At 39.5% G+C, this 12610-nt stretch overlaps 1 protein-coding gene across 3 annotated transcripts in view; it reads left to right on the top strand.

The window, feature by feature from the left end:
- PLEKHH2 (pleckstrin homology, MyTH4 and FERM domain containing H2) overlaps positions 1-12610 on the top strand; it is a 110082-nt gene that overhangs the window by 15737 nt on the left and 81735 nt on the right. For all 3 annotated transcript variants that reach the window (XR_008682438.2, XM_055399825.2, XM_055399824.2), the window contains exon 3: positions 8584-8646. Coding sequence is in view for 2 of the 3 variants with exons in the window: in XM_055399825.2 (XP_055255800.2) it covers positions 8584-8646 (63 nt within the window). In the remaining variant the exon portion in view is untranslated. The remainder of the gene's footprint in view (positions 1-8583; positions 8647-12610) is intronic.

The raw sequence follows: 12610 nt of genomic DNA, 5'->3' as shown, positions 1-12610 counted from the left end.
AACCACTAGACCATTCAGATATGACCTAAATCAAATCCCTTATGATTATACAGTGGAAGTGAGAAATAGATTTAAGGGACTAGATCTGATAGACAGAGTGCCTGATGAATTCTGGACGGAGGTTCGTGACATTGTACAGGAGACAGGGACCAAGACCATCCCCATGGAAAAGAAATGCAAAAAAGCAAAATGGCTGTCTGAGGAGGCCTTACAAATAGCTGTGAAAAGAAGAGAAGCGAAAAGCAAAGGAGAAAAGGAAAGATACAAGCATCTGAATGCAGAGTTCCAAAGAATAGCAAGGAGAGATAAGAAAGCCTTCCTCAGCAATCAGTGCAAAGAAATAGAGGAAAACAACAGAATAGGAAAAACAAGAGATCTCTTCAAGAAAATTAGAGATTCCAAGGGAACATTTCATGCAAAGATGGGCTCGATAAAGGACAGAAATTATATGGACCTAACAGAAGCAGAAGATATTAAGAAGAGGTGGCAAGAATACACAGAAGAACTGTACAAAAAAGATCTTCACGACCAAGATAGTCACGATAACATGATCACTGACCTAGAGCCAGACATCTTGGAATGTGAAGTCAAGTGGGCCTTAGAAAGCATCACTACAAACAAAGCTAGTGGAGGTGATGGAATTCCAGTTGAGCTATTTCAAATCTTGAAAGATGATGCTGTGAAAGTGCTGCCCTCAATATGCCAGCAGATTTGGAAAACTCAGCAGTGGCCACAGGACTGGAAAAGGTCAGTTCATTCCAATCCCAAAGAAAGGGAATGCCAAAGAATGCTCAAACTACCGCACCATTGCACTCATCTCACACGCTAGTAAAGTCATGCTCAAAATTTTCCAAGCCAGGCTTCAGCAATATGTGAACCGTGAACTCCCAGATGTTCAAGCAGGTTTTAGAAAAGGCAGAGGCACCAGAGATCAAATTGCCAACAGCCGCTGGATCATGGAGAAAGCAAGAGAGTTCCAGAAAAACATCTATTTCTGCTTCATTGACTATGCCAAAGCCTTTGACTGTGTGGATCACAGTAAACTGTGGAAAATTCTGAAAGAGATGGGAATCCCAGACCACCTGACCTGCCTCTTGAGAAACCTGTATGCAGGTCAGGAAGCAACAGTCAGAACTGTACATGGAACAACAGACTGGTTCCAAATAGGAAAAGGAGTGCGTCAAGGCTGTATATTGTCACCTTGCTTATTTAACTTCTATGCAGAGTACATCATGAGGAACGCTGGGCTGGAAGAAGCAAAAGCTGGAATCAAGATTGCTGGGAGAAATATCAATAATCTCAAAAATGCAGATGACACCACCCTTATGGCAGAAAGTGAAGAGGAACTCAACAGCCTCTTGATCAAAGTGAAAGAGGAGAGTGAAAAGGTTGGCTTGAAGCTCAACATTCAGAAAACAAAGATCATGGCATCTGGTCCCATCACTTCATGGGAAATAAATGGGGAAACGGTGGAAACAGTGTCAGACTTTATTTTTTGGGGCTCCAGAATCACTGCAGATGCTGATTGCAGCCATGAAATTAAAAGACGCTTACTCCTTGGAAGGAAAGCTATGACCAACCGTGATAATATATTGAAAAGCAGAGACATTACTTTGCCAACAAAGGTCCATCTAGTCAAGGCTATGGTTTTTCCTGTGGTCATGTATGGATGTGAGAGTTGGACTGTGAAGAGAGCTGATCGCCAAAGAATTGATGCTTTTGAACTGTGGTGTTGGAGAAGACTCTTGAGAGTCCCTTGTACCGCCAGGAGATCCAACCAGTCCATTCTAAGGGAGATCAATCCTGGGTGTCCATTGGAAGGACTGATGCTGAAGCTGAAACTACAATACTTTGGCCACCTCATGCGATGAGTTGACTCACTGGAAAAGACTCTGATGCTGGGAAAGGTTGGGGTGGGAGGAGAAGGGGACGACGGAGAATGAGACGGCTGGATGGCATCACCGACTCTGTGGGCATGAGTTTGAGTGAACTCCGGGAGTTGGTGATGGACAGGGAGGCCTGTCGTGCTGTGATTCATGGGGTCGCCGAGAGTCGGACACTACTGAGCGACTGAACTGAACTGAACTGAACTGACAGGGCATTCACCTCTAGGGGAGAAGTTCAGGATGCTCCAATGCTTATTGTAGGCTGTGGTCTCACTTTTCCTCTGGTTTCCAGTAATATGTTCCTCATGTCCAGCTGACATCTCATCAGAAGAGCCTTTACCAGCCATCATTTAACAATCTGTTCACAATCCTTAGCTATGCACTCCAGGAAGACTGAGGCTTTCTCTATAGCTTTCCTGTTCTTCTGACCTCTCACCAGAATTGCTTTAATGGTCTGTTCATGGTCATGTAGGTTTTTTCTACCATGTACCTTAAAATTCTTCCAGTCTCTATCTGTTACCCAGTTCCAAAATTGCTTCCACATTTTTAGATATTTGTTAAGCAGCACCTCACTGTCAGAACCAGTTCTATGTCTTAGTCTGTGGGGATTGCTGTAACAAAATAACAACAGTCTGTGTAGCTTACGAAAAATAGAAATCTTATTTCTCACAGTTTTGGAAGCTGGAAGTCTGATACCAGGATTCTAGCATAGTCAGGTTAGGGCCCTCGTCTGGGTCACTGACTTCTTGTACTGTCACATGGCAGAAGGGGCTGGGAGCTCTGTAGAAACTCTATTATAAAAGCACTAATGCAATTCATGAGGGGCCCACCCTCAAGGTTTAATCACCATCACATTGGGATTCCAAGATGTGAATTTGCCAGGGTGGGGGGCAAACATTCAAAGTGGTCCCCTTGATAAATTATTCAATCTTTTAAAAAAAATGACCATTATTAAGACTTTGTCTTTTTAGAGCAGCTTAGGATGCACAGAAAAAATGGGTGGAAGATAAAAATTTTTCATGTATTCTCTGCCCCCACATATGTATCGCCATCATCATTATTTTTTTTCTTTTTAAAAATTTATTTATTTTAATTGGAGGCTAATTACTTTACAATATTGCCATACATTGATGTGAATCAACCACGGGTGTACGTGTGTTGCCCCGTCCTGAACCCCTCTCCTACCATCCTCCCCATCCCATCCCTCTGAGTTGTCCCAGTGCACCGGCTTTCAGTGCCCTGCTTCATGCGTCAAACTTGGACTGGTCATCTGTTTCACATATGGTAATATACATGTTTCAATGCTGTTCTCTCAAATCATCCCACCCTTGTCTTTTCCCACAGAGTTGAAAAGTCTATTCTTTACATCTGTGTCTCTTTTGCTGTCTTGCATATAGGGTCGTCGTTACCATCTTTCTAAATTCCATATATATGCATTAGTATACTGTATTGGTGTTTTTCTTTCTGACTTACTTCACTCTGTATAATAGGCTCCAGTTTCATCCACCTCATTAGAACTGACTCAATTGCGTTCTTTTTAATAGCTGAGTAATATTCTATTGTGTGTATGTACCACAGCTTTCTTATCCATTCGTCTGCTGGTGGACATCTAGGTTGCTTCCATGTCCTAACTATTGTAAACAGTGCTGCAATGAACGTGGGGGTACACGCCTCTTTCAATTCTGGTTTCCTCAGTGTGTATGCCCAGCAGTGGGATTGCTGGGTTGTATGGCAGTTCCATTTCCAGTTTTTTAAGGAATCTCCACACTGTTCTCCATAGTTAGCCATCCCCATTATTAACATCCCTCACTGGAGTGGTACATTTTACAAATTGTTCAGCCTACACTGACGCATTATTATCACCCAGAGTTCATAGTTTCACTCTTGATGTTGTACATTCCATGGGTTGGACGATGTATAGTGGCATGAATGTATTGTTATGGTATCATGCAGAGTATTTAGTGTAGTGGTGTTAGTCACTCAGTCAAGTCTGACTGTTTGTGACCCCATGGCCAGTAGCTGCTGTCTGTGAAGTTCTGCAGGCAAGAATAGTGGGATGGGTGGCCATTTCCCTCTCCAACAGAGTACTTTTACTGTCCTAAAAAGCTTCTGCGCTCTGCTTATTCATCCCTCTCCATGCTCTCCCCCAGCCCCACCCTCACAACCACTGATCCTTTTATTGTCTCCATAGTTTTCCAGAATGTTATGTAGTTAGAATCATACTTTATGTGGCTTTTTCAGTTTGGCTTCTTTCACTTAATAATATGTTTTAAGTTTCCTTCATGCCTTTTCATAGCTTGATAGCTCATTTCCTTTTAGCAGTAAATAATATTTCATTGTCTGGTTATACCACAGTTTATCTATCCAGTCATCTATTGAAGGAAATCTTGATGGCAATTATGAATAAAACTGCTGTAAATATCTATATGAAAGTTTTTATGTGAACATAAGTTTTCAACTCCTTTGGGTAAATACCGAGGAGCACACTTGCTGGATAGTAAGATAAGAGTATGTTTAATTTTATAAGAAAGCATGCAGTGATTGAGAGTTCCTGTTCCTCCACACTCTTGCTAGCATTTGGTATTTTGGTGCTCTGGATTTCGGCCATTCTCATAGGTATGTCAGTCATTTATTTTCACTAGCCAAAGTTTACAAAGCAGCAACCCATTTGTGGATTTTCCTGTTTTTCCCTGGAAATCTCAAAAATATTCAAAATTGAGGATAAGGCTGCACAAGTGTAGAAATTCCTCTGAAAGCACAATGTCATTGCATTGTAGAAATGACGTTGCTGCTGCTGCTGCTAAGTCACTTCAGTCATGTCCGACTCTGTGTGACCCCATAGACGGAAGCCCACCAGGCTCCCCCGTCCCTGGGATTCTCCAGGCAAGAACACTGGAGTGGGTTGCCATTTCCTTCTCCAATGTGTGAAAGTGAAGTCGCTCAGTCGTGTCCGACCCTTAGCGACCCCACGGACTGCAGCCCACCAGGCTCCTCCATCCATGGGATTTTCTAGGCAGTAGTACTGGAGTGGCTTGCCATTGCCTTCTCCAAGAAATGACGTTACATTGTAGAAATGACAATTGTCAGCATAGTAGTGAAAGAATGTAATGTTGGTGTGTGCATGTCAGTTAATTTTTTTGTTTAAGGACTCTCCTAGACAGGAGATACGTTGCTTGTTCAACTTCTTTATGTAATGCGATAGTCTATAACAGAATCAATGAAAACAGAATCAATGAAATGCTTTTAGACAACAGTACTTGTTTATTAAACATGAAATGTGTTGTGTTGATGTGCTCAGTCGTGTCCAACTGTTTGCAACCCCATAGACTGTAGCCCACCAGGCTTTTCTGTCCATGAGATTTTCTAGGCACGAATACTGGAGTGGGTTGCCATTTCCTTCTCCAGGGAATCTTCCCGACCCTGGGATCAAACCTGTGCTTCTTGCGTCTCCTGTACTGGCAGGTGGATTCTTTACTACTAGTGCCACCTGGAAATAGCTTCACAAAAATTAAAGGTGATATGAGGTCCAGAGAATGCACTTGGGAAATGCCTATTTATGTATCCAAATATTTTAAAATTCTTCCAGAATCTAGATCCTTGCAATAAACTGCCTTAAAAAAATATTGCCGTGTGGACAGGCAGGTAAATTGCCATATATGGTGACAATGGAATGTTTTACACTTTTATTATCCAATAGAAATATAAAATGAGAAACATGTTTTAAAATTTCTGATAACATTAATAAAATGAAAAAGAAACAGTAGATGAAATTAGTTTTAATATTATGTTTTATTTAATGTGACATTAAAAATATCATTTCAATGTGAGTCAGTATGAACAATTACTGAGATTTTTATTCTTTTAGTAATAGGTTTTCAAATACTGTGTTACTGAATGAAGTGTGTATTTTACAGTTCTACCACATTTCAGTTTGGACTAGCCACATTTCAAGTGCTCTTGGACAGCACAGTTCTATTATTCCCCCGTCCTCTATGATTTTCTGAACCATCTGGAGACAAGAAAATCAGTGTGTTGCTAAAATAATGTCCAAATGCACTGGACTGGTACATACCATATGTCATTACTATCATATTTTCAGGAGTCAGTCCATTAAAAGTAATAGCTATATCTGAACAGCAGCCTTCTGCTACTTGCTTAGGGTTATGAGACATTGTCTCTTGAATAAGATGTGCAGTTGTTTTTTTGTTAAATAGAATTCTTCCTTTGGAATCCTCTTTACTTTATGCAGGAACTCCTGCATATTTCAGGCAGACTGCTAAACTGCGTATCTTCTGATAAGTTCCAAATCACACTTTGATTTGCCTACTTTTCAGACTTATTCCCCTGAGAAGGAAATGGCAACTCACTCCAGTATTCTTGCCTGGAGAATCCCATGGACAGAGGAGCCTGGTGGGCTACAGTCCAAGGGGTCACAGAGTCAGACATGGCTGAACGACTAAGCACTCATGCACGCAGACTTATTCAGAAGTCTGTTAATTCTTTTCATAGCCTCCACAGTTAAAGCAATTCCTCCTCCTACTGTCATGAAATCAAGGTTACCAGATGTTACAGTGTGGCCCAGATGGAAGGGCTGCGATACATCCTTAGTAAACTGAATATACTCTTGAGTTTCCAGTGACAGCAAGTGTTGTGGGATGTGCAGGAAAGAACCAGTTGTGGCTGTTGCTGTGCTTTCCAGAGACATATTGTCCATTTTCCTCATCTGTGTCCACATGTCCCTTTTTGTCTTAGACCATAATTTTTCATTTTTAGTACTATGGTGCTCTGCTTTGTCACAGTGTTTGGTATACGATTCTTCGAGTACCCAGTAACGCCATCGGGTTTTCATGGATGATATAGTAAACACAGATACTTTTACTGAGCTCCATGTGCTGTGCTTCTGAAGTGTTTAAGAGGTCTTTTGTGTTAGGTGGACGAAGTGATGTTGCTCTTCATGGTCTTGAGTTTTACCTGTGTCAACTGGTAATTTGCCCAAACATAGATATCAAAATGCAGCAAATGCTCCCAACCAGTACAGCTTTAAAAAATTATGTATTCATAACGGAAACTATCTTTCAGGCATTGAGAACAACACATGCCTCAGTTGGGATTCCTGTCACCCATGTGGTCCGGAGCTGGCAGCCTTGCTTCCTGCTGCAGGTGGCCATCCTCCATGGTTTTGAGAAGGGGGTGATCTGTTGTATCAGCCTAGGTGCTGTTGTATCACACCCAAGGTGCTGTGAGTTTGAGATGCTCTGGAAGTTCAGGGCATCTGAGAATGTCAGCCAACAATAAAAGTGACAGTGAGCATAGGTTGAGCCACAGATGGCTCCAGTGTTGACCAGACTTCAACACTCAGAAAAAATAATTTGAAATTTAGTTTTACATCATCGTTGTGTATTATGTTAATTTGTATTAGATCCTTTTTAAGACTTTTGCTTTTTTACTTATAATATTCAGTTTAGTATTTTATTTAAAATCTCCAAAGCTTTTTTTTATTTTTATTTCCCACCCTCTGAAATCTTCAAACGTTTTATTATCCACAGAACTTTCAAAAAATAGCCAGATATTTTTTCAATCTCTGTGTCATATGCTTTTGTGAACATATGTATATTTTATCAGAGTATCGTCTATACTCACAATCTTTAATAATTAAAACTACTCATTGTGACTTACACATACCACCCGTGAAGCTTATGAAAATGCACCACTTTCTGATATCACTGGGACTTTTTTCTCCTATATTAAGCCTGTTTCAGTGTATCGTTTTTCTTTTTAAATTTTTTTATTATTTATTTTTTGTTGAAGTATAGTTGATTTGTAGTGTTGTCAGTTTCAGGTGTACAGCCAAGTGATTCAGGTTTAAAAAAATGTATTTATTTATTTGGCTGTACTGGGTCTTAGTTGCAGCATGTGGTATCTAGTTCCCCAGCCTAGTTCTAGATTGAACCTGAACTCCTTGCATTTGGGAGTGCAGAGTCTTAGCCACGGGACCACCAGGGACATCCCATCAGTTTATATATATGTGTATGGACATGTATATTCTTTTTAAGACTCTTTTCCTATATAGGTTATTACAGAATATTGAGTATAGTCCCGGTACTATACAGTATGTCTTTGTTGGTTATCTGTTTTATGTTAGTTGCTCACTCATTTCCAACTCTTTGCGACCCCATGGACTGAAGCCTGCCAGGCTCCTCTGTCCATGGAATTCCCTAGGCAAAAATACTAGCGTGGGTTGCCAATTCCTTCTCCAGATGACTTTCCCAACCCAGGGATTGAACCTGGGTCTGTCGCATTGCAGGCAGATTCTTTACCGTCTGAGCCACCAGCCCAAATTCCTAATTTATCCCTCCCCCCATTATTGGGACTTTTTGATCAGCAAAGTAATATGACATTTGAGGTCTTACTATCATCTTAGATTTAATTTACTGTTCTTAAAATATGATGACCAGTAATTTCTAACATATAGTCCAATGAAGAAAATTCTACTGATTAATACTCATGTAGTACGTATTGCAAATAGTATCAAACTTTTGGTATTTTGTTTGATCAGTTTTTACATATGCCCTAAAAGAACCTTTAATGTGCTAAATTCTGTGTAATTAATATCCATTGAAGTACTTCAAGTGTTCTTAAAGAATTTGAAAAGGGAAGTACGAATTTTCTATTTTTTATGTCTTTTCTCACGTTTCAGATGCAGCAGCTTGAGAGACAAGTTATTGATGCTGAGCGTCAAGCAGAAAAAGCTTTTCAACAGGTAGGGTATAGTTTTGGTTAAAAAATTTTTTTTTGCCTCTACCAATTTAAGCATTGTTTTGCCCAAAATAATCTTGAAAATAATTTTCAGCTGTCCTCTTCATTTTTACTGTTTATGAGCTAGCTCCATAGAGAAAATGTGGAATCTAACTTTGTTTTGTCCCTTAACAAATTTTCAAAAGGTCACAAATGCTTCTATTAGGAAGTTTTACTTATTAAAAAACCTCAAATATGAATTTTATGGTTATACATAACCATAATGACATTTTATGTATAAAGATGTTCATGGCAGCTTTAGTTATAGTAATAAAGAGTTGGAAATAATATGACTGCAATATTATAGGAGAATGAATTAGTGAACTGTATCTATTCCATGAAATATTAAACAACCATTAAAAATAGCTATTGGTGGTGGTGGTTTAGTCCCTAAGTTGTGTCCAAGTCTTGTGACCCCATGGACTGTAGCCTGCCAGGCTTCTCTGTCTATGGGATTTTCCAGGCAAGAATACTGGGGTGGGTTGCCATTTCCTTCTCCAGGGGATCTTCGTGACCCAGGAATCAAACCCGGGTCTCCTGCATTGCAGACAGATTCTTTGCTGACTGAGCCAATGTGAAAAGATGTTTAGAGTTATATCAGGAAAAATATATACAGATTTTTGTATTTAACATTCTAATAGATGTAGGGGCAGGGTGAGTCAAACCTCAGAGTTAAACAAACGCTGTTAGGAAACACTGAAATGCAACAGGAGTTATAATTACAGATGGAGTTATAGATTGGTTTCTTCTTGTATATCCTCATACTTCTAGTTTTTGGTTCTGGTACTACTTTTACTCTGAAAAAATAAAGTTTTGATAAGTCACTTAGCCCTTCCTAGGCCTTGCCCACAGTAAAATGAGTGGTTTGGATGAGCCTACCAGCCTTAAAATTTGCCTAAGGAGCACACATTGATAAAATCACATTTTATGAAAAGATCTCTGTCAGATTCATTCAAGTCAAGAATTTCAGAAGTCTGAAATACAAAATTGTTTCTTCTTAGAAGTGTATATTAAATTTCTTATACTTGCTCTAGGCTTGTTATGTTTGTTTCTTCAACTTGAATACTATCAAATCTTACTTTCATGTAAAAGATTTAATTTTACACAGTAGATTGTTTCAGTGGTCTGACTAACTTAACCCAATTTAACCTAATCCTTAGTTTTCTTTTTTAAAAAATAATTTTATTAAATAATTTTCTTTTTGGCTGTGCTGAGTCTTTGTTGCTGCCCAGGCTTTTCTAGTTTTGGTGAGCGGCGCGGCTCCTCTCTAGTTGTGGTGCCTGGGTTTCTCATTGTGGTGGCTTCTCTTGTTGCAGAGCAGAGGCTCTGGGGCCTGTGGGCTTCAGTGTTTGTGGCTCCCGGGCTCTAGAGCACAGGCACAGTAGTTGTGGTGCATGGGTTTAGTTGCTCCGCGCGGCATGTGGATCTTCCCGAATCAGACATCAAACCCTTGTCTCCTGCATTGGCAGGTAGATTTTTTACCCCTGAGCCACCAGGGAGGCCCCCTTAATTTTCTTAAATTAATTATACTTGAAGATAAGATCTTTAAACTTTATTATGCAAAATTCAACCACTATAAAAGAAGAGAAAATAGATAACAAACCCCCATCATCAACTTCAGCAATTAGTTGACTCACAGCTAGTCTATACCCCCACCCACTTTTTACCTCCTTATCCCTATACAAGGTTATTTTGAAACAAATCCCAGATAGCATATCATTCTACCAAAGCATGTTTCAGCATCCCATCTAAAAATAAAGACTTTAAAGTCATAACTACAAGTACCATCACCTCATCAAAAAGTTAGAAATAATTCTTTAAAACTTCAAATGTAGATATTGATATAAATACTAGTAGCAATGGTAAGGATGTCAGCTGTGCTTGGTTTTTTGTATTTTATATTCCTTAGCTGGGATGGGACCAGCTTAGATGGGACTACTTAGATGGGACCAAGTAATTACTTATATCTATAAAAAGCCAATAATTAACAGTAAAGTCATTAAAGGACACTTATATTCTAAAAGAAGAATTGTGTTTATGTCATTATCTGTCACTCTATGCTTGTGTGCTAAGTCGCTTCAGTAGTGTCTGTCTCTGCAGCCCTGTGGACTGTAACCTGCCAGGCTCCTCTGTCTGTGGAATTCTCCAGGCAAGAATACTGGAGTGGATTGCTGTGCCCTCCTCTAGGGGGATCTTCCCGACCCAGGGATTGATCCCATTTCTCTTACGTTTCCTGCATTGGCTATCGGCTTCTTCACCACTAGTGCTACCTGGGAAGCCCCTGTCACTCTATACCAAATGTCTGTTTTTGTAGTGGGCCCTTGATGTGTGTCGCAGTTCAGCCTGAAGCCTTGCAGCACATATTTGTCATTTTGTCAGCCTCTTTCACTTCCGTGTCTCCTTCACTGTCTTTCCCTTTCTGACTTTGGCCTTTCCTGGTGACATCCCTCTTGATTGCTGCACTCATGGCTATCTCCATACATCTCTGTCTGTTCTGCTACTTTTGCTTTCTCTTCCTCTCCCTTTCCTTCCCTTCCCTTTTCCCCCTTTAACTGCCTGTATTGTGGGAAAAAAAGAAATTAAAGATGGTTTTGTTTTGCCTTTTCCTAAGTTAACTTTCTAAATTGATATATGCAACAAATTTATTTAGTTCTGAAAATTAAAGTAAATTAAATATCTTATTTGTTTTTAATTTGTGGTTTTCATTTTCCCCTTGTTTGGTTCACTGGATCTTGAAAGAAAAAAGGAATCCTTATTCCCAATTTAAAGAAAGGAAACCATGACAATTTGTAGCTATCAGTCCCCAACTCCTGTTCTTAAGAAGTTAACAAGAAGAATTTCTTATTTGAAGTTGTCCTTTGAGGCTATCGGGCTTCCCTGGTGGCTCAGCTGGTAAAGAATCCACCTGCAGTGGGTTCTATCCCTGGGTTGGGAAGATCTCCTGGAGAAGGGAATGGCTGCCCACTCCAATATTCTGGCCTGGAGAATTCCATGGACTGTATAGTCCATGGGGTCGCACATAATCGGACACAACTGAGTGACTTTCATTTTGAGGATATCAAGTATAAAATTATTTCATTCTATGTGCCACATTTTTAGGGAAAATTATGCAATTTTATAAAATTATAAAATTTTAGGGAAAATTATTAGTTATTTTAGATATACTGCCTTAAGGCAACACGACTAATGCCCCCCACCCCCACCCCCACCCAGGTTAAAAGGTCAATAGTTTTATTGAGATGGACTCTGGTCAATCTCCCAGAGTTTCCATAGAATTAGTAGGTATTGCTTTTTGTGATAACACTTTAAGCTTATAGAGTATCTATTTTGTTATGCTTCAGAAGAATTTTTGGCTTAAATATTTCATAATGAATCTGAAAGTTAACAGGAAATATAAACAGAGAGCAAGTTAATTCTAAGGCACTGATTATATTACCATTTTTTTTGCCTTTGTTAAGACTAAGTAAATATTATTAACTTAGAGTAACTGAGTCTTTTGCTCTCTTTAACAGTTTCCATGGGACTGTGGCCTATCTGCTGTTTATGTTGATTAAATCCAGCTTATCCTTTGTCGTTGAGCCATATCCTAAGACTTCTGTATTTATATTAACCTAGAAAGAATGTTTCCCCACGAAAAGCAATTGTCAGCTGCAACCAGCTCAACTCTACATTTTAACTTTGTACATTTTTTGTCTTGTATATTAAACGTGTGGGCTTCACCTGCATAACCATCAAATAAATTGCTGATAGAAAAAAGAACTGCACATTCTTCCAGAGAAATGCTGGCAATGTTGTAGTACATCTTTATTGTTGTTCATGAGTTTTGAAAGCAGTTATATGCAAGTAAACCCAGTGCTGTTTATGAGAAATCTCGTGAGGCAGAAAAGAAGCAAATAGCACCTATGGGAGATACTGTGATACAGGATTCC

Source organism: Moschus berezovskii, chromosome 11, assembly GCF_049115385.1.
Source record: "Moschus berezovskii isolate FMDL1 chromosome 11, NW_MosBer_1.0, whole genome shotgun sequence".
NCBI lineage: Eukaryota > Metazoa > Chordata > Mammalia > Artiodactyla > Moschidae > Moschus > Moschus berezovskii.
The sequence above is the reverse complement of the archived record's forward strand: the minus strand, read 5'-3'. Positions and strand labels throughout refer to the sequence as shown.